The 22,539-nt window shown below is 32.9% G+C and overlaps 1 protein-coding gene across 3 annotated transcripts; it reads right to left on the bottom strand.

Moving 5' to 3' along the window:
• Positions 1-211: 211 nt before the first annotated feature.
• On the bottom strand, positions 212-21,683 carry LOC133172370 (uncharacterized). 3 transcript variants are annotated; one of them, XM_061307241.1, is made up of 14 exons: positions 21,484-21,683; positions 14,936-14,998; positions 13,938-14,076; positions 13,473-13,566; positions 12,942-13,101; positions 11,141-11,228; positions 9,412-9,426; positions 7,476-7,590; positions 7,280-7,315; positions 5,400-5,552; positions 4,104-4,558; positions 3,812-4,002; positions 3,102-3,197; positions 212-2,203 (listed from the first exon to the last, which is right to left on the bottom strand). In XM_061307241.1, the coding sequence occupies exons 1-14, from the start codon at positions 21,557-21,559 to the stop codon at positions 2,040-2,042; spliced, it is 1,845 nt and encodes a 614-aa protein (XP_061163225.1). In that variant the 5' UTR covers positions 21,560-21,683; the 3' UTR covers positions 212-2,039. The 3 variants fall into 3 exon arrangements, with proteins under 3 accessions (XP_061163225.1, XP_061163227.1, XP_061163226.1); XM_061307243.1 differs by lacking the exon at positions 3,102-3,197; XM_061307242.1 differs by lacking the exon at positions 9,412-9,426.
• Between the last annotated feature and the right edge of the window lie 856 nt (positions 21,684-22,539).

The following is a 22,539-nucleotide window of genomic DNA, read 5'->3' as shown; positions in this document are numbered from 1 at the left end:
TCTAGAGTCATGAGTTTGAGGGTAACCAAATAAATGTGATATCCTCTATAAAGAGCAGTAACAAATTGCTCAAATGACCACACTGAATAACAGAAGCAGGTATTCCTCTTTGGTCTATGATACTTCGGTAATTCATATGCCAATAACGAAATAAAGATGAGATATGAGGTGACCATTTCAAAGTTGCTACAATAATATGTAAAGTCTTCAGTTTGTTTAAAATTTTAATGTTATATATTGAATTTATCAGAAATATTGTATACATGAAAATTACAACTACGTAATTATATAATTAATGTAAAATGTGTACAATAGTAACAAAACAAAAAAATATTCATATATAATGATTACAAAAATAAAGTCAACACTTAGAATTCAAAACATTGAATTTGAAGACATCAGATTTGGTGTATCATTTTTAACATTTTAAATTTGCATAATGCTAGTTACCCATACTGTTTTTGTTAAATTTGTTTTATACTTGTATGTAATTTCACGTCAAACTTATACATGTTTCACACAATGAAGAACTCTAAGTGTATAAATAATACATGTATGTAAATAAATTACTTTGAAACACACTCATTAACATTTTGTTACATTTCAGCTTTTATATTTTTTTGTGGGATGTTTACAATGTTTTGAAGTACAATGTATTGGTCAACTCTGTTTGTTTACAGTTTATTACTATTCACAACACTTTCAGTTTATACCAGACAAAACCCACTAAACTATATGCTAACAAGTACACCACCATTTCTTTTATCACAGCTCTGTTTTCAATAATTAGGAAAAATATTTCAAACAGCATATAACAAACACGTACTGTGAAATCACTACCGGTTATTTTTGAAAGGGGTAAATTTTTGTTGTTTTTTTTGGTATGAACAGACCCACGATCATTTAAAGTACAGTCAGAACTCAAAATCTTAAACATGGAAGTACAAGAAAAATATACAGTTCATAAAAAACACACTATATCCATTCAGTTCACATTTTAAAACTACAGGGAAAGAAAATCACTTTGCTGTAAGTGTAAATTCACTGTAAGTGTGTTTGCAATAACTGTTTTACTGCAGATATCAGAGGATTCATATAATTCATAATGTTGGGACCAGCAACTCTCTTCAACACATGTCTGGTATTAGAAGTGTGCAAGATATTGAGATTTGACTGTATCAATATTCCAATGGGAATCTTTTGAATTAGTTGCAGTATGTATCTTTGAAAAGAAAATTATTAGTTTTCAGCAAAAAACATGAAAAAAGGAAATATCAGACATTTAATATTGCACAAATGCCATTACTTCAGCAGACCCCATTACCTACATAAAAAGCTCTTGCTATAGGATTCTTGTCACATATATAATTTTTTTTATATCAAGCAAAATTGTGAAGCCTCTAGACCTACACGGTGAATGACTAATGTGGCTGTAATAGCAAGCACTAGGAAGACATTAAGTTTCTCAAAACCCAAAACATGTATCCCCAAACTTCTTTTTCATTATCATAATATTCTTTATCACTTTTCTATATTTCCCCTAAGTAAATGTTGTATAAACACAAGAAAAACAGAAACTTCTGATTTCTAACTAATATTTTAACATTGTATTGATCGAGTGATTCTGTTAACTTTAATATGATATGACAGAATGTTTCCCTATAATTTTTACCTTTAATTACAATCCTTCATATATTTTGAAATCATATTTACTGGAAATGTCACCTCTTCATGATATCACTAACACTGAATAAAATATAACTTGTAATGTGAAATAGAAATACATTATTCTTTATAAAAGATACACATGAAAAATAGTCTATAAAGCTTTGAACATGATCAGAAAAACTTCAAGAAGTGTAGAAATTGAGAGGAACTGCCATGATGTAAGTGGAACATCACAAAGAGATAGTCACTTACGACTACATCATATTTTGTAGCTATGCTGTTATTTGCATTTTTTTTCTCTATTCATTTTTGGCCACCTATTTGGTCCCGAATATGCTTCAAAATATGTTCTTTGTTAATATTCTTTCTTTTTACTGCTGCTTGCAGTTTCCCTTCACTTTGTCGTGTTTAGCATTACCAGTAGATGCTCTCTTCTGTTTATCTAAAGTTGACCTTTTCTGACCTTGCACTGGTTGCCATGGTGATATAACTGATCCTTCTTGTGAAAAGTTGTCATCTCTCGATACTCCAGTGTCTGAAAAGCATATATACATTATGGTATGAATATTTTTTTATATATACGGTTAAAATGTCTTCATAAAACAAGGACGGTGCTTTGTACCCCCTATGGTTGGCTTTGACTGATAATAAGATATACATGTATTTTATGTCTGTTCCTGCTTTCTTTTCAGTGAAAAAGCAAAAAAATATACCACAAAAAATCTTCATAAAATTATGAATTCCATGATTTCTTTTCCATTAAAAGAAAATTCCTCTTTAGGAGGATTTTTTATTCATGTGACTTTAAATCAGTTCAAGATTGACAAGAATTGGTTATTTTCTGATGAATAAAGACACATAGAATGGATGAAAGTGATGCAACAAGTAGTTAACAATTTTCAGTGAACGGATATTTGTGCATTGAACATTCAAACAGAGATGAGAAAAGTCATGCATACACCTATATGTAAATCTATATTTTGGTGCTATCATAAATATATACTGTTATTATGGAACAAAAGAATAATCTATCTACCTTCTATCTAGGAATCTATTCTATAAACAGTTAGTAAAACCATATTAATTTCAAAACAAATATTAGATTCAAACTTTCCATTCTGGGATTCTTATTTGATTTTCTTAAAAACTTGAAATCTTGTTTCATGTTTTTCTTTGACTCAGTTTACTCAAGAGTTGTCATCTACATGTAAATCATTTAAACTGTACCCCTTGTGATAAATGTTCAATCACAAACAAACATTATTCTCATTTATTCCCTTAAAGTCTGTTTAAAAATTTAAACCATGATGCAAAACTAAATTAATTAAATATATTGTAATACGAACTCAGATTATAAAATCATCATTCACAAAACAACAATTATGTAGTAAATGCTATGTTTGTTTACATTTTCATTCATTGAACCTTCATACCCCCAATAAATCCTCGCTGAAAGGCCATTTGATTCCATGTTCCCTTTGGTCGCCTAAGGCTCCCACGTAGCGAGGGGTCCCATTCTAGTTCTGTTTCTGTGTCAAAGGTCAAACTGGTTAGTGCATTCACACCAAACTTCTCTCAGGTAATTAATAGCAGAAAACAGACAAAGACACAAAGACAAATTTGTTTTGACTACAGGTCCACTACACCCAATGGACTGTGCTGATTGAAATGGTATACAGAAATGATGTCACAATAAATCTACAGGAAATGTACAGTACAAGTTTCATGCATTTTTATGTACAAATTATTTCCAAATTTAGACTGTATTTTATAAATGTCAAGGAAATGATTTGAAAGAGTGTTTAAGAGACACATTTTAAGTAGAGATCTCTGCTTATATCAAAAGAATGTATTTTTTTTCTTTATTCTATATTTCACATGGATTTCTTTCAGATCTATGAGGTATCTGATTTCCTTTAATATCAATGAAGATTTAACATCTTGAATATTTATTTAACTGTTTGTCAGATAATGGTGGATCTATGCTATGGCAAAAATTGTCAGTTTTATCCCCAAAAAAGGTTTGATAGGTTTGAGAATATTCAAAGGAATTCCTCTACATGTTACTCTAAGACAAAGGTAATATGGAGAGCTCAGTGATCCAAGTAGATTCCAAGCCCAGGCACAACAGACAAACTTATACCTCTGACAGGCAGGGAACTGGCCAGGGTTACTGGGACTTTAGCCTCCGTCTCATCTTGTTGGAATTCATGAGCTCGACGATGGTAGGTAGGGTCAATGGCTGCTGCTATGTTGAACGGCATAGGGTTGCTGACTGCATAGTGATTTTCTTCTGGGGGTCTTGAGGAGACTCTCGACTGTTGTGGTGGTGGTCTGAGAAAGAAAAAAGCTTGAAATAATTTCAATATACTGATTTCATATCCAAAAGACTTGGTATTGTTCCCATTACAAATGGCTTGTTTAAATTAATATACCTGTAAGGTATTTCCTCATCACTATGGTAACTACCAGGTGGGGAGAGGGAAGGAACATGGTCACTCAAGTCAGATCTGTCCGAGTGTATCCTCCCTCTGGGTGGGGGACCCTGAGATTCCATCACTGAGTTTTCCAGCCATCTTTCCACATTCTGGACACTACTGGCTGAGCTATCTCCACGAGAGGGCAGTCTTTGATCCATTCTTGGAGCTCTTTGGGAAATGTTAGATCTTTGGGAGGAGTTGTAAGCACCGTGGGATTGGGAGGAATGTGCACTGGAATTGTAATTTTCTGGACTTCTCTGACTTCCAGAGTTATCTGCTGGTCCATTGTTCAGAGACTGAAGGAAACTGTCCCTCCGAAGCCTGTGGTGATCATGTGATCTTTGAACTGGAATATCTGACCTTTGACCTGGTAAATCTGGAAGTGGCCGTGTTGCAGGGTTTGTAACCTGCTAAATTAAGAAATATTAAATGGAGATTACAAATCAGAGCTATCAGGACTTAGTCAAAATGATCTACCGGTAGTCTACATGCAAGTAATGGCATAGGTATTCAATATACATGTATTTATTTTGCAGACAAAATGTTTTTTTTTTTTTTTTTAAAAATTACTATTTGATATGAAAACTAATGAATGACATTTACAGTGTATCTTTTCTTTATTACATAGCTAGTAAATAGTCTATGATAAAAAAGTACTAAAAGTCTAGAAAATTTTAGTGTTCGATATCTTAGCTTTATTGAACACTGAATTTGCAATGCGTATACCAGTATACCCCGAAACATTCCGAATGCAAGCATTCAATATTGAACGCCCTATTGTAAACAAAAAATGTTGTCTGGTCAAACGCTCAACGACAATATTTATGATGGATAGTGGCAGCTAGGTAAGATGCATCTATTTTCACAAAAAATTGAAATTATTGATTAATAATTTAGTACCTATAAGCCTCAATAAAAACCTCAATAAGCAAATCACGGTTGGTAGGGACATAAGAATGATGTGATATTGAACACTTTGAGGTAACTGATCTCAAACTGATCTCAAGCTTGGGCACTTGTACAGCCAACTCGTGCCAATATTCAATAATCTAAGTTCAATAACCCTATAATAATTACATACAGTACATGCACTATGCATTTTGAACCAAAAAAACTTATCGACAATAAGTACAGCTATGCCTGCTACATTTAGTCTGTATCAGTACTGTATACACCAAAAGGGCTAGATGGAGACAGTACAATTTGCAGTCAGTCTGGCAGATAGCAATAAGATAAGTAGCATTACAATACCTGATGCTTGCTTTTCTCTTCTTGTTCTTTTTTCTTTTTCTGTTTGGCTTTCTTTAATTTAATTTTTTCCTGTTCTTGAATGATCTTAGCAAGTCTTTCATCTTGTTCTTCTATCTCTCTTAGTTTATTGCGATCCACTTCAGCTTTGCTTCTCTGCAAAACATACAAGTATGAAGCAACTTATAAAAGTCCTACCTTGTAAATAAAATGATAGAAAAAATCTGGCACATGTTTAAATGATTAAGACAAAGGTTCTCCGGAGTCAATATTCTCTTAATGACATATAGATACATGTAAATACAAGAGGCCCATGGGCCATATCGCTCACCTGAGCACATTGGCTAGGAAAAAAGCAAAAATCAATTCATTATTGAAAAGCTTAAATGCATAAGTGGTACCAACCCACCCCTAATACAGGAGGGGGGGGGGGGGGCATGATTTAAACAAAACTGAATCTACACTAACTAAGGATGCTTACATATTTCTTCGACTAACTGTGGCTTTTTTTTCCTACAAGTTTGAACTTTCACTGTGGCCCCACCCTACCCCTGGGGGTCATGATTTGAACAAACTTGAATCTACACTACCTGAGGATACTTCCATATAGATATGACCATTCATGGCTTTGCTGTTCTTGAGAAGAAAATTTTTAAAGTTTTTATCCCATAAACTCCTATGTAAAACTTTGATCATCTATTGTGGCCCCACCCTACCTCGGGGATTATGAATTGAACAAACTTGAATCTACACCACCTGAGGATGTTTTCATAGAATATGACCAATCATGGCTTTGCTGTTCTTGAGAAGATGATTTTTAAAGATTTTATCCTATGAACTACTATGTAAAACTTTGATCGTCCATTGTGGCCATACCCTAGCCCCGGGGGTCATGATTTGAACAAACTTGAATCTACACCACCTGAGGATGCTTCCATATAAATATGACCAATCATAGCTTTGCTGTTCTTGAGAAGAAGATTTTTGAAAATTTTTCCTATATATTCCTATGTAAAACTTTGATCGTCCATTGTGCCTTCGCCTCATGTGAGCTAAAAACATTAATCATTATCTCCAATTTAAAATTCATGATTTCAACAATTTCAATTTAATTCAAAAGTATTTTGAAGACTGAAGTCAACTATAAAATTAAAGTTTTCTTGTTCCTATGGATGTCTATATATTCTTATTAAAAAAATGTGTTCCAATTGATGCCCAAACCTAGTCCCTAAGGCTATGCTTTGAACAAACTTGAAACTCCCTAAAATGGGGGATGTTTGGAGGGCTTTCAAAAAGATTTAGAAGCAAGCGGTACTTGTACAAAATTGGGAGGTACCTTATGGAAGTGATTTAAATTAAATATGATATCGAATTTTTCTTCATCAAATATTTTGGCCAGTATAATCATGAATTCAGCTGGGTAAAAGTACTGGTTACCGGCAGATTTTGAAAGGCCTATCAATATGATCATACTGTTGTCCTGTTGTTTTGAGAAGAAATTTAAAGATTTTTCCTAAATAAAACTTTGATCCCTTACTGCAGTTACACTCTAGCCACCAGGGACCTTTATTTGACCAAATTTCAATCAACACTCATCAAGAAAGCCTTCCCTTAAATTTTGGCTTTTCTGGCCCATGGGGTTCTACAGAGAAAGATTTTTAAATGATCCCACCCTATTTTCTATACTTCTTAATTTTCTCCCCTTGACAAAGGATGTGGCTCTGTATTTGAACAAACTGGAATACTGTCTGTCCAAGGATGCTTTTGCCAAGTCTGGTTTAAATTAGCAAAATGATTCTAGATAAGATGAACAAGGAACATACATTTGAGAAGCAACACTTGATCTACAAGAAAAGACAGAATAAACATCCTTTTTTTCCTACCTTGTGTTCCTGCTCTTGTAATAAACGAGCCAATTCCTGATCCAGACAAAAAAAAATTAATAATAAAAAACAATTAGTACATAATGACAAGTGCTTAGAATTCAATGTTATTTTTCAAATTGTATAGTATATACCAAGAAATATCCAAGATAATTTTTATTATTGCATTATCTGGAAACTATTCTTATGAACACACCTCATCTGCAGTTTCTTGGATAAATCTTCTCTGGTTTTCATCTACATGATCTGGTAGATGTGGATAAAAGTCCGAAAAATCCCCGTCATCTTCAATCCTTCCTGTGTGTGTCACTCTGTAGAATATAGGGTTTTCAGTAGTATCTTCTCACATATAAAGCATGTAAACCTCAAGTAAATTTAAGTTCTATACTGTGATGACAATGAATTCTTAAGTGTATGCGAAACCAGCCGGCTTGGTGAACTTTGAGTAATGAACACTTAATAATAGGAATCCATGCTAAATAAATTTCCTTTCTCAGATAAATTTACACTAACATATGAATAAACCAATTGTTTGCTATAATCATTTTATTTCTGTCTTAATGAAGAAAAGCCATTTTCTTTTAAAAAGTCATGGAATATTCTTTGATCAACTTTAAAATCTTTGAAATCATATTTATGACTGATAACAATGACATGCAAAACACAGTCTTTTTCCTTCATAATTTTACTTGTTTTGTAATAATGTCAGCAACATCTTTAATAGCTAGATCAATGATGAAATGAATGATGTTTCCTTATTATTGTCACTTTTGAAGAGATAAATAAAAAAAAAAATTACAAGGAAGAAAGAGGCTTATATGGCACAATGCTCACCTGAGTCATTTTATTGAATGAAACAATCTATTGATCCACAGCTTGGTTAAAGACCATAATTCTAAAAATTTTGATCTAAGCTAATTGTTTACCTGTTTAAATTAGTACTTGTATCTATATTCACAAGATATTTCTTTTTTATGTTCAACATACATGTATATTGTATGAAACAGGATGCTGTGAAATCATTTTAATTCAATTTCAATTCTAAAGAAAGACATTGCCTGAAAAATTCAAATTATTCACTAAACATGTAAGAATTTCTTGTGACCAAGTTTCTCAACCATTAAGAAGACTGTGTAAGCTATGCAAAATTTAACCCCCCTAGTTGTGGCCCCATTCAGGCCATGATTATAAATATGTCATCAAACAAGTTGCATATATATCTGTTAAACTGAAGTCTACTAGTCCTCCTATTAAGATCTTCCCATGTGTATTTATGATAAATTCTTAACTTCAATAGTATTGTGGTTACATACCTGATCATTGGAAGAAGGAATTGAATACACTCTGATAATAAACTTGATTCTCCACTATACAGGAAGCTTATGACTATACTTTTTTTTTCATATCTGACAAAAAGGTACTTTTGCTACCTTAGACCCCCCACAGAGATAATACCCTTTAAATTTCCTTTTTTAATGAATACTTGGTGGCAAGTAAGCTTAAAATTAATCTGATAATGCTGAACAAGTCTAAAAGTGAAAAGAAACATTACAGCAACAACAGGTGATGGACAAAATCTGATAAGAAAGGAGTCCCTTAATTCTCTGGCTTTGGTAACATATGTAAATATAAAATAATAACATACATATTTATTCTTATACAAGCATCTGTACTATATTTGAAATCATGTCATTGTACAAAAAGCTCTTCAAATAAGATGGAAGATAATGAAACAAGACCAAATAATACCGGTACTGGTATGTTAGTAGACTCTCTAATCAGAATGACTGTTTACAACTGACATCACTTGTTAAAGAAATAAATTTAACTTACATTCTAGAAATCATACAAGCAAAATTCCAAATAAATTTCATTCTACTGGTAACAATGAAATACATGTACATACATATATGCAATCAAATTATATGAATAAAATACAAATATCTAGATATATACATTGTAGCATGCATTTGTTACAAGAAATCAGTCTTAGAACTGTCAAATTTCATGTCAGTCTCAAATTGAATGGCAATAGCAATATTGTAACCAAGCTGTATATTCTAACACTGTAGGACTCCAAGTACAGACTAACAGATGGTAGCAAAACTTCCACACTTCTTTTTAAAATTTACCTTATATTTCCAGTTCTATTCAAAATGTACATTATATGACACATTTGTTTTTATTTCTGAAATAAAAGTGCAATCTATCAAGAGTTTCTTCCAGTGGCAATTGCAGAGATTTTCCACTCTATTTTGGGAATGGGGCCCAGGCCCTTGTAATTGGGAATTAAACAACATTTTATCACTTACTGGGAAATTTTATTGCATGATGTTTTTCAGGAAATAAACACTTATGGTGAATAAAATTGATCTTTTACTTAATTATTCTGAACTGTAAATCAGAGAATAGATCAACTAAAATGAAGTTTTAGTCAAGTTTCTTAAAATTTTCTTCATTTCATTCAGACTTCCAAACCTGGCAATATTTTTTGGCCAGAAATTTGATCAGGTTAACTTTGTGGGTTCACTTTTGGGAAAAAGGGAGGGATTTTGCAATTGGGAATGGGGCCCACAATCAGCCCTACATGGGGCAGTGGAAAATCCCTGAATTGTGAAATGAAAGTAACAGGGCCCAAGAGTCACAAACCTCACCCGAGTCATCATTGTACATGTAAGCAAACCTGGCCTCAGTGACCATTTCAGGAACACAACTCAATTATTTTTACACAAAGTAAATTCAGAATGAGATGATTAATCAGAATGCTTTTGTTACTAAGATGAAGATATTATACTTTTATAATGTTTTCTCTTATTTTATGTGCATTATTGTATTTGGGAGAGGGGGAGGGGGGTTATTATGAAACTGTATCCTATCTAATGAAACTTGAAAATAAGTAAGACAATTTGTAACCATATAGTTTTTAAAACTAAAGAGATTTTAAAAGACTTATTCTAAATACACTGTACATATAAATGCTGATGTAAAAAGCTATGCCTATTAACTGTAAAGATTATACCTCAGTTTTGTTCAGACAGGTCTACAGACGAAAAAACCCCATAAATTCTGATCGGAAAAGTTCACTTGAGTCTCATGCTTGGATAAACTCAAATAAACCCAGTCAAAATATAAGACAAATACATGTACATAAAGTAAAAGTCTTGCAATCCTTATACCTTCTTCTGGGTACACTATCTATAAAACGACTATAGCATCTTTCTGGATATAACTTCACTAGAAAATTAATCAGTCATTAAGGGCCCTGCTAATGGAGATTATACCATACAAATCAAATGTTCTTCATGTCAATTCCATGTAAAATTCATGTGAAAAGACCACATTATGAGCATAACTAAAATAACTTGAGGTAATGTTAACTTGAGATAAAAATAACTTGCAAGTGAAATTCATTTGAAAATATTCTCATGAAGTATTCATGTGATATCATTGTGTATACACTACCAATAAAAGTTTAAATGAAGCAAATGAATGTTTAATAAAATGAAGAATCTTATTTCAATCATAATAGTGTTTTGTTGTTGTTTCTTTTTTATTTTTATTATAACTCTGGAAAATACAGCACCAGAAGTAAGACTAAGGTAATCCTTAATGCCTCATCATGTAAGTTTGCTAAAGGTGGGCTTATAGTGACATGGGAATGGACAGAGTGATTGCTTTCACACAGTATTTAAAAATATTCAATATTAAGTACATGTATGTAGGATGTATCTCGGACTACCTCCTAATAGAACTCTTTAGGAAGACTAAAAAACCATATGAACAAGTGCTTAATCTGCTTCTAATTTTCCAGCTGAATTAATAAACAAAAGATATCTGATCATCAGGAAGAGTTTGATTTACCTAGAATGTTGGTAGTTTTGAGTTTGTCTGTCTAAGGCTCCATTATTCAGTCTAACTTCCCTCATAGCTTCATTAGCACTCTCCACATCTATAACATACAGTATCATTTAATGGATTAAGTGATAACTTCATCAGAAAATCAAATTTAGTTCAATATCATGCTAAATTTTGAACATTTTCATGTACACACTCGAATCACTGAAATTTAAAAAAAAAAACAAAAAACACTTGAATCACTGTGGTATGAAATACATGTACTGGTATACAGTCAAATCTCGTTATCTCAAACTCGATGGGACTGTGAAAAAACTTCGAAATATCCGAGGATTCAAGATATCAAGGGTAAAATACTTAAAGAATAAGGGGTTGGGACTTCCAAATCACTTCGACATATCCATGGTATTCGAGATATCAGTGTTCGAGATACCGAAGTTCAAATGTATATTTTTTTAATTTTACTATATCAGGTACCAATATACAAAGATTGAATAGTAATTATCATACATCCGGTTCACAGATTTACAGAGGAAAATAATTTAAGTTCAATATTCTAGACTTTCTGCTATAGCTGAATTTTTTGCACGCTGTGTTCATGGTAACAATCAGAGAACATAATACATGTATGTTTTGTAATTTTACATGAAGAAGTCGAACCATTTCTACCATTCATTTTATGCAGTGACCATGGTTTAAGATGGAGAATGAATAAGGGGAGGGTGATTCAGTAACTCTGACAAGGGGAAGGTAAATCTATTGAGCTCAGACAAGAGAAGAGCAAATCTATTAAGCTCAGACAAGGGAAGAGTCAATCTAATGAACTCAGACAAGGGGAAGGTGAATCTATTGAGCTCAGACAAAAGGAAGGTGAATCTATTGAGCTCAGACAAGGGGAAGATGAATCTACTGAGCTCAGATAGAGAGAAAGTGAATCTATAGAGCTCAGACAAAGGGAAAGTAAATTAGTTGAGCTCAGACAATGGAAGGTTAATTTATTGAGCTAATACAAGGAAAGCTGAATCTATTGATGTTGGACAAGGGGAGGATGAATCTATTGAGTTTATTTAATGACTTTAGACAAGGGAGGATGAATCCATTGAGATCAGACAAGAGAAGATTAAATCTATTGAGCTCAGACAAGGGAAGTGTGAATATATTGAGCTCAGAAAGGGAAGAGTGAATCTGTTGAGTGCAAACATACTGAGCTCAGACAAAGTAAGAGCTAATCTATTGAGTTCAGACAAGGGAAGAGTGAATCTATGAGCCCAGAAAAGGAGAGGGTGAATCTAATGAGCTTAGACAAAGAAAGTGTGAATCTACTGACCTCAGACAAGGGAAAGATTAATCTTTAAACTCCAGACAAGGGAAGGATGAATCTATTGAGCTCACACAAGTGAGTGTTTACAAATTTATTAAGCCTAGGTAAGGGGAATGTGAATTTATTGAGCCTAGACATGAAGAGGATGAATCTCTTAAGTTCAGACAAGGGCAAGGTGAATCTATTGAGCTCAGGCATGGGGAGGGTGAATTTATTGAGCTCAGACAATGTAAACGTGAATCTTTTTTTCAGACAAGGAAAGGATGAATCTCTTGAGCTCAAGGGGAATGTGAATCTACTGAGCTCAGACAAGGGTATGGTGAATCTCTTGAGCCCAGACAGAAGGCAAATAAACTGAGCTCACACACAGGGAGGGTGTATCAACTTATTTCAGATGAGGGTTAGTCAAACCAACTGAGTCCAGGCCATGGAATAGTAATTCTAATCTGTTTGATTATGGGTAGATTGGATCAACTGAGTATGTACCTGGAGGCAGAGATCTGGCAACCAGCCCCGCAACCTCTGAATTGTGCTGAAGTTGCTGCTCCAATATCTCCCTCTCCCTCTTCAGCTCTTTAATCCTTTTCTTTTCCATGTATTTTTCATACCTTTGTTGTTCTTTTTCAAAAGCTTTTCTTGCAATTTCCTAGAAAAAAGCATAAATCCCTCATTGGCTGTTAACTGCTTTTGTCCTTAACAAAAGGCACAATTGCTACAATGTTCATCTGAGTACAGTTAAGCAATATTCATGTAACCCTACTTATTAACAAATACATATAGAAGCTTTTCAACAAATGTACTAATCTATTTTTATGCTAATCAACTGACGAGGAAGATTTTGAGTGCACTAATTTATATACTTTTACAGCATAACAACCCTGTAATCTGTGAAAAAAAAAAATCACCAAGATATACTCAGAGCCTCTGGTGTCCTACTTAATAGCTGTAAAACATACACTGTAGTTAGGTACCCTTGATCTTTATATATAATTTGAATTATGATAATTGACATTTAACCTCATCCTGTTGTTCTCTCTGCCTTCTCTGAGCTGCCTCCTCTCCCATCAGATCTTGTTCTATCCTTCTAGCTATTTCAGCATCTTCTTCAGCTCTGTTCAAGCATACAATGACATGGAATGGAATAAAGCAAAGATTTTGCAGTTAAAGAATACTACATTTATTGTGGTTCAGGTAAATATATATGTACGGGTAAGAGAACATTACGGTACACATGAAAATATGCTTCAATTGTATGCAAATTCTAATTGTTTCAAGTGGATTTTATTTTTGCATTTTCAACACTTCAATTTCTTTTTTTTTTCTTAAAAATGAATAAGCCTTTTTTTCTTTTCTTTTTTTTTGTTGCTGTTCTTATCATTCTTATTCCTATAATTATTAACCTTAAATAATATACCTGCCACATACAGGAAATATTTTGTGAAGATTTTGAGAAATGATCTTTTATTTGATAATGTGACTCACTGCACATTCAGGGCCTGCAACTCTTGGTAGCGTTCTTCTTGTTGTCTACATTCTTCCTCAGTCTGTACAATTCGGGCCACGGGGATGTCCTCCCGCACGGTTCTCCTATGGAATCTATTCAGGCCATAGTGTCTCTCAACTTAAACAATAACCAATATATAATCACAGCACTTAAAAGGAACAGTCAACATAAATTAACAGCATCTAGTCATCATTATAGTATATATATACAGGAATGAATCATAAATGCTGTAATTCTCTTAAGACTCTTAAGATTGGAGAGATAGTGTTATGTTCCTTACTTTCTCACGCTACACGACTTTCACAAAAATGAATTGAAGTTCATATGAAAAACATGTACTTAATACTGAGTCATCTTGAAGAGGAAAAAAAACTGTGACTGACTATTTTCTATACCACTCCTTATAATTCAATTGATTTTATCTCCTCCATTATCTTGGTATTTTAATGATAAAAGATTTTTACTAATAAATATTGCAATATAATGGCAAAATGATTATGTGAACTTTAATTCACCCTGACACGAGCACAGGTAAATTTCAGAACAAATGATAACATCTAATGAAGTGCTAAACGGGAATGAACAATTTCCAATTATCCAGGAGCAAATTTACATGCACAGGATAAACATAGTGTTATACTATATTTCTGTTTTATCAGTACGACATTCTAAGGGCTTAATAGTGAAAATTGCAGATGAACAGGATTTCTAATAGGTATGCATAAACTATTATGAATATAACATACATGACCATATACTATAATGAATGTTACATATTACAATAATGTCCATATATATGCTATAATGAATGTTACATATTGTAATTATGACCATAAACTATTATGAATGTTACATGTATGTATTACAATCATGACCATAAACTATTATAAATGTTACGTATAACAATCATGACCAAGATCAGAAGTAAAATCCTGGTGTCAGAAGTGAGAGCTGCTGTTGTTTCTATATGACTTACATTCTTCATTTTGTTCCTGGTACGCCATGGCCCCATCTTCATGAACCATAAATTCTTGGCGGACTATCAAAATAAAATATACATATATCCATAATCATGAAAATATCCAAACTATAAAAAATTACACTAAAAATAATACTAAAATAAATATTAACTTAATAAATATTCATTCAAAAAGTTCTCTTCAAGTCTTTTCTAAGGAATAGGACTATTGTGAGATTTTTTTCTTTTGAATGAGCATGAATATAAATCTGTAATTTAACAACACATGAGAGAATGCCTGATAGTAACAAACTAGTAACCACAAGCATTTTTTAGCTTGTAAACCTCATCTACCCAGTATGTATTTTTAAATATGTATGAGGGGTTATCAAGCAGTTCATGGACTAGAGCCATAAAATTAAAATCGCTTTTGGTACATCAATGAATGTTTACACATTTAGTTAGCATCATCTTTTCTAACTATAGAATAAATCACAAATCATTATTTTTATTTTTTAAGGACACGCAACAGAGTTTGAATGTTATTGTCTGTTTCACTGCCTGACTGTGTGTATACTTGTCCCAAATTTAGTAACATGGAATAAGAATTCATTAATGTAATTGAGCTTCAGATCAGTAAAAACCATAAGGTTCATCATGCTTCTGCTGGAAATTGGCTGCTTCAAAAAAGAATTGCTCAGAAAATCTGAAACACTTTCAGGACTCTAGCTAGGACACAAAATGTTTCATCATAAGAATGAATGAAAAAGAATGTATGAAAAGTAATTTTTGAACCCTTTAAATTATTAATACATGTAGTTTGATTATATTTTTACTTAAGTAAAGGACATATTTTGCAGGAATATGTTTTTGTGAGAAAATAGCATAATACATGTACAGTTAAACTTCGTTTTCTCAAATTTTGATATCTTGAATACCATGGATATGTTGAATTGAGATTGAATTCCCAACTACCTTTTCTTTATATATTTTCAACCTTGTTATCTTGAATCCTCAGATATCTCAAACCTTTTTCTTGGGCCCATAGTCCTACAGAATTTGAAAAAATGAGGTTTGACTGTACTTATTAGCAGGTAGTGTATCATCCTCAGATTATAGTCTATTTCCATTATAATAAATTTTTTTTTTGGATTTAGTGAAATGCAATATACAATTTATCTTAAACTATTTAATAAAAGCAATAATAATGTTTTGACTACTTTCATGATTTTTTTGCTTTGAGGCATTATGATAATGTGATCTGCAGTAAAAAGCATTAGAATAAGCAAGTTTCCATGCAGAGATTGACCCACTTAGATGAACTTTTCTCTTTTTTAACATCAATGGTAAACCGAGTCACAAATGAATGAATTAAATAATACCAATATGTTTCCTGCTGCCAGCTGGTCTCACTCTCCACAATTTATACATGTAGTGGACATAATGTTCATGTTTGTCTGAAATATGGTCAACAGCAAGTACATTTGTACTTAGGTTTTCAACATTCAAAGATGTTATAATCCACTTGTGACATTAGTCTTCTGTTTGAGTGCTTCAATATTTTTCAGGAATGGAGAACTGCAAACAATTGGAGAACACACATTTTTCTATTATGTTTAAGTTCTCCCTTCCACAACTTATACCTCTTCTTGTTGTTAAGCTTGTTAGAACTCAGTATATACTGTTATAAATTTAATCAAACCCGATACCCTTTTTATCTGAGACTGGTGCTCTCCACACTGAGCTACTACGGCTGATGTTGTCGAAATGGGATTTAACTTCACATTTTCTTTGCAGTTCTAGAACTTACAAATATTACAAATTATTTAAATGTTTACTCATCTCTTATTAAAACAAGTCTACATCATAAATAGACAAAAAATAATTATGAGCATTTAAAACAGCGGATTTTAAATGGGTCTATATCCTCATACCCCTCAATTTCTTGAAAGGAATCAGCATCCTCAAGGCCTTGGCTCCATTGCTTTTAAGAGACAAAGAGGTATTTGGATATTTAACCCATACATATTGAAGAGGCATTTGTGAACTACAAGTCTCTGGTGCTTTGGACCTTTGAAATTTGCCCCCTTTTTCAGCACTTACCCTTGCTTTAATGAGAAATGTAAAGCTGAAATGTCACTTTTTCACGCTGAGAAGGTAATAATACAATGAATTATGTGTTTCAGCATGTCACTACCTACTTTTAATAAAGTTCAAACAGACAAATCATTCCAAAAATTGCTTTTTTAGAGCTAATTTTAATTTAAGACAGACAAGAAAAATACATTAGTGAAATCAAGTTTTGAAAAAATGGAGTTTATTAAAGTGAGATTTTTTATTACTATTAGTACATGTATCATGCAGGTAATTTCATGTCATACAGCAAAAATTCACATTATAAAATTCCAGTAGTAATTGGATTTACCACCATATAATGGCATCAGATGATTGAGATGAATGACAGAGGTTGTGCACAATAATTCTAAATAAATGAGAGGGCACAAAAAAATTGTACTTCTTCTAAAAGTGGGATTGGACATTTGGTACTATTGGTTGTGCTTCAGACACATTACATTGATGTCACAGCCATCAGTACTAGTTTAAGTACTCTGGACAAATATCATAATGAAACATACTGAAAGAAATAATGTACAGTATTACTTAATACCAAATTCAACAACTTTCGTGATGTTACTTGCTTTAGTATGGTGTCCCAATAGGGCCATTTGAAAAAGTGTAACAGCGCATTAGGAACAACGCCCTAGCGCAAAGTGACAACGGGCTAGTGTGTTGTTTACAACACACCATCATGCTAACACATAACACGCCATCACACTAATGCAACAACACAACAAGCCGTCCACTCCTGCTAACACACCACCCCATCCCGCTGACCCAACTTAACAAAACATGCTGTCACGCTAACCCAACTTTACACAACACGCCGTCGCACTAGCACAAAACATGCTGTCATGCTAACACAACTTAACAATGTATTGTGTGTTAGCGCGACGGCGTGTTGTGTATTTCAAAATTATGGATAATCTTGCAATTACTTCATAATACTATAGCACTGAATTAGAGGTGTAACAATACAGTGAACTTAGATCATATTGATTGCAAGGGCTCACAATACACATATCATATCATCAAGTATGTATCATGATACAGTACAAGTTAATTTTCAATACATACGTATTCACATTTCAAAGGTGAATCTAGAAATTTGTGAAAGTGGACCATATCCTTCATTGCATTAACAAAAGTGGGGAATTATCCCACCAGGGTTTTCTCACTTTAGTTTTTTTGTCCCCCATTTTCACTGAATTTTAGTTAACAACTCCATATGGCCTAAAGAAGATCTCTATTGAATTTGAGGCCGAAAGGTCAATGGTCATGGTCAGAAATTCATATATTTTTTCTGTGTGTAGCACATTTTAGGCAATATCTTAAAAAGCCATTGAAATTTTATATCACAACTCCCTATGGCCCAGAAAAGACCACTATTTGACTTTGAGGTTAAAAGGTCAAAGGTCAAGGTCAGAGATTCATTCATAGCAAATAATTTCAAGGTGATAAATTCATTTTTCTCTTAGCTTTTTATAATGAAATTTAATACCACAACTCCCCATGGCCTTTAAAAGATGCCTACTGATTTTGAGATCAAAAGGTCAAAGGTAAAAAATTCATAAAGATTCCAGATGAAGAGTCCTCTTTAAGTTTTTTCAATGATGTTATGTATCATAACTCCTTGAGACTTAAAAGGGCCCCCTTTTATTTTTAGGTGAAAAAGTCAAAGGTCAAGGTCAGAAATTCATACCAAAAAATGGTTTCAGGATGATAACTTTTGTTTTCCTTGAGCTTTTTCTATGAACTTTTATATAATAACTTGGGATGACCCCTTTTTGATTTTTAGGTCAAAAGGTCAAGGTCAAAACATCATATCTTGCATAAAATTTCTCTGTGATAATTTTAGTTCTCTTTAGGGGTTTGCGATGAAATACCTTTAGTCAATATGCCATAAAAACTCCTAATGATTTTGCAGTCAAAAGGTCAAAGACCAAGGTCAGAAATTTATATATATTGCATGCATATCAGTGATGATTCTCTGAAGTAGCCAAAATATCTGAAATTGGTTGGGGGTAGTGGGGCTGACAAATTATGAGCTTTAGGAAGGTCTAAAATAGGTTTGATTGAGTGACAAAAATTGAAATGTGACAGTTTGTTCAACAACTTTTACATTCTGACCTGAGTGGCTGAATGAACCACCACACCATTGTCTGAAGTCTGAATCATCCCTACATTTGTGTTTATCTACTTGGAGATAAAAGTATACGTTTGAATGATGCAGATTAGATCCATGCTAGATCCAGACTACGATTTATGCAATGTGAATTTTTTAACTGGACAAAAACAAAAATGGATCACTGCAAAAATAGAAAGTACCAAATTATGGATTCAAATTAGCAGAATTCCGCTTAATATCGGAACAGAATCATCACTGATAGTTTGAGATGATAACTTTAGTTCTCTGTAAGCTTTTGCAACGAAACTTCAGGTTATGAATTTCTTGAACCGAAAAAAGACCCCCTCTGACTTTTTATAAACATTATTGTTATTGGTCAGGGCTCGACATTAACTTTTTTTCCTACTTGTCCATTCGGACAAGTGACCAAGACATTTACTTGTCCGAACCTCAACTTCACTTGTCCGAAAAATTTTCAATAAAGATCTAATACTGTTAACTGAAAAACTAAAAATAAAGTCCATTATATGTGCATGATATTATTTATAAATACAACAAACACACAAAACAAAATTTTATCTAGACTTTCTGTCCTGACAACATAAATGCTGTCAACATAAAACAGAATCCAAACTTTGTCAGTTCCATGCCTTTGCAGTAGTATGCAATTAGTGAACTTCGATCCCCATCGAGTGTACTCAATTACATAGCGATCTATATCGGGATCGAAGTTCGGTTTTTATGTACTGTTTCCGTCTTAAAGTACCGGTGAACTTTCAACAGTCGTTCTTTATTAAATATTTAGAGACTTCTTTACATAAAAATGCACTTGTCCAATCGGACAAGTGCCAATCAATATTCACTTGTCCGTATTTTTTTTTCACTGGTACCGGACAAGTGTTAATGTCAAGCCCTGTTGGTGTGTAAATCACACAAACTTTCACATATAGGCATATTTTTCATGAAGTGCTAGAAGGCTTCCTAAAATGTGTCTGTGACTTGATTAAGCCTATGTGATTTACATTTTTGCAACTCAATAGCGCTCACAAAAAACATTTCTTAATTGTCTTGCTTGATGAATTTTCCTACAATCTTACAGATTTGCAAGATTTGCATATATATATATATATACATATATTTATATTTATATATATATATATATATATATATATAAAGGAAGCTCTAATCACTGCTCACTGAAGATTTCTAATTACATGGAAGTTTTATGCAGTTAGAGTGATCTGCCTTTTGATGAACAAAGGAATAAGTGGAAATCTACCGTAAATGACACAATTTGAAGTAGATTATTGCATTCTTAACATTATATTAGACCATGATAAAGTTATTAAAAACATTATTTGTATGTATTTTCCTGATGTAAGTAGACATGCAACAGTGATTTCTGTTTATTATTAAATACTTAATCGTCTTTGAACATTTTTCCTGGAGAAATATGACAGGTACCCTATATTGAAAATGAACTAGATAAACTTGGTATGTACACCTTTATATAATATAATTTCCTCAAAGTAAAAAAAAACAACTTTTTTCATAGAGCTTCCTTAATTTATATTTTCTATTAGTCTGGAGATAAGCAACAAAAAACTATGTTAAAATATCCCTTTATTTAATTGTTGACAGTTTTATGGTGTTGTATTGCATGACTGCAATGTGATACATATCATATTGTTAGGTAACTTGCGATACTCAGGCCTATTGAAAATAGTCCAGGTGAGGTAAAGGATGAGAGGATGATAATAAAAAGTTTACCACTATATCTCTAATCGGAAATTTGTAGATCTTCCTAAAATCTTGATTGTGTACTACAAGTCTATAACATGAAGCAAAAGGCAAAACTTAAGAAACTGATAAATAAAATGAGGGAATTACAATTATTCAGTTTGTTGGCATGAATATTGTTGTCCAACTTTCATCTCACCTTTTCACTGCAGGCCAAATATGACTCAGAATAAACAGGTAAACAACGTTCCAGAATCTCCCACCCTTGTGTATGCACAGGCATTTGAAATATGAATTAAACAGTGGCCTTCAATGATAAACTACTATTGAATAACCAATCTATCTAATAATTTAGGGAAAGGCTCCCCCCTCCCAGGACAATATAGACTGAATATAACCATAGAAAAACAAAACACTGGACAGTTAATTCATATTATTTGCTCTTCAAGAGCAATGACCTTCTTTCTTATACCTTAGCATGAAAATTTCTGACACTTCTCAAAACATCAATATTCAAAGTGTACGACCCAATTAAAGACTATACTTAATTAAATTAATATGCCAGAAAACCCTACAGTACCTTTTGCCACTTTTCCCCTCTGAGGCATTGTCCCTCTGTCTTGGCGATCCGATTCCGACATGTTTCCAGAATACATTGTGCAAACAAAATAATTTCACATCAGTTCGCATTCTCTGTCATCATATATATACTTGACATAAGTGGATGTTTCCTTACATCAATTTCTAGTTACTCCATTCACAAACCGGAAATACAAACTCAACCGGATGTAATGAAATGGTTTAACTATTAACCGAAAGTACACGATTTATTTGGGGAAATGGGTAAAAATTCATGCATCAGTGTTTTATATTTGTTAATTTTACTTTTTGTTTAGACAAACATAGGTAAACAAAGCTTCATTTCGTATTGTTACAGATACTGTTATAAACATTATCTTTTTTATCAGTCTGTCTCTATCATTTATTGTGTCATCATCTAAAAATAGATGCTGAATGAAAAAAAAAAGAAGAAGAAATATTTCCTCAATGACTAACTACGGCACCGACTTTAAAAATTAATATTTAGTAGCATCAAAATCATCCTCTTCAACTTCAACCTCGTCAGGCTGAAAGAATCAATATGAGTCCTAATCATGTTTCTTATATTTCTTCCACAGCTTAAATGAATCAAAACATCTCGGTTTCAGCCAACCTTTATGTTTTCATATATATATACAGTTAAACCTCGGTGTCTCAAACACTGATATCTCAAATACCATGGATATGTTGAAGTGACTTGGAAGTCCCAACCCCTTTTTCTTTAAATATTTTACCCTGGATATCTCGAATCCACGCGGATATATATATCTGGAAGTTTTTTTCTTGGTCCCATTGAGTTCAAGAAAACGGGGTTTATATATGTAGTCTTTTACTGATTAGTATAACTTTACCTTTACATGTTCATACATATATCTAATTTGAATCCGCTGCATATTATGCTTCAGTTGGTGGTGGTGGTGGTGGGGGGGGGGGGGGGGGGGGTAGGGAAATAGGGAATTTTTCTGTGAAAAGTCGGAGATAATGACATTACTACAGGCATGAATACTGCAAAACATGCAGATTACTCAGTGTTCAA

The sequence above is a fragment of the Saccostrea echinata genome, unplaced genomic scaffold (genome assembly GCF_033153115.1).
Source record: "Saccostrea echinata isolate AGI-Se365-2 ecotype Australia unplaced genomic scaffold, CSIRO_AGI_Sech_v1 ptg000054l, whole genome shotgun sequence".
Classification (NCBI taxonomy): Eukaryota; Metazoa; Mollusca; class Bivalvia; order Ostreida; family Ostreidae; genus Saccostrea; species Saccostrea echinata.
Note: the sequence above shows the minus strand (reverse complement) of the source record. Positions and strands in the feature narration are given on the sequence as shown.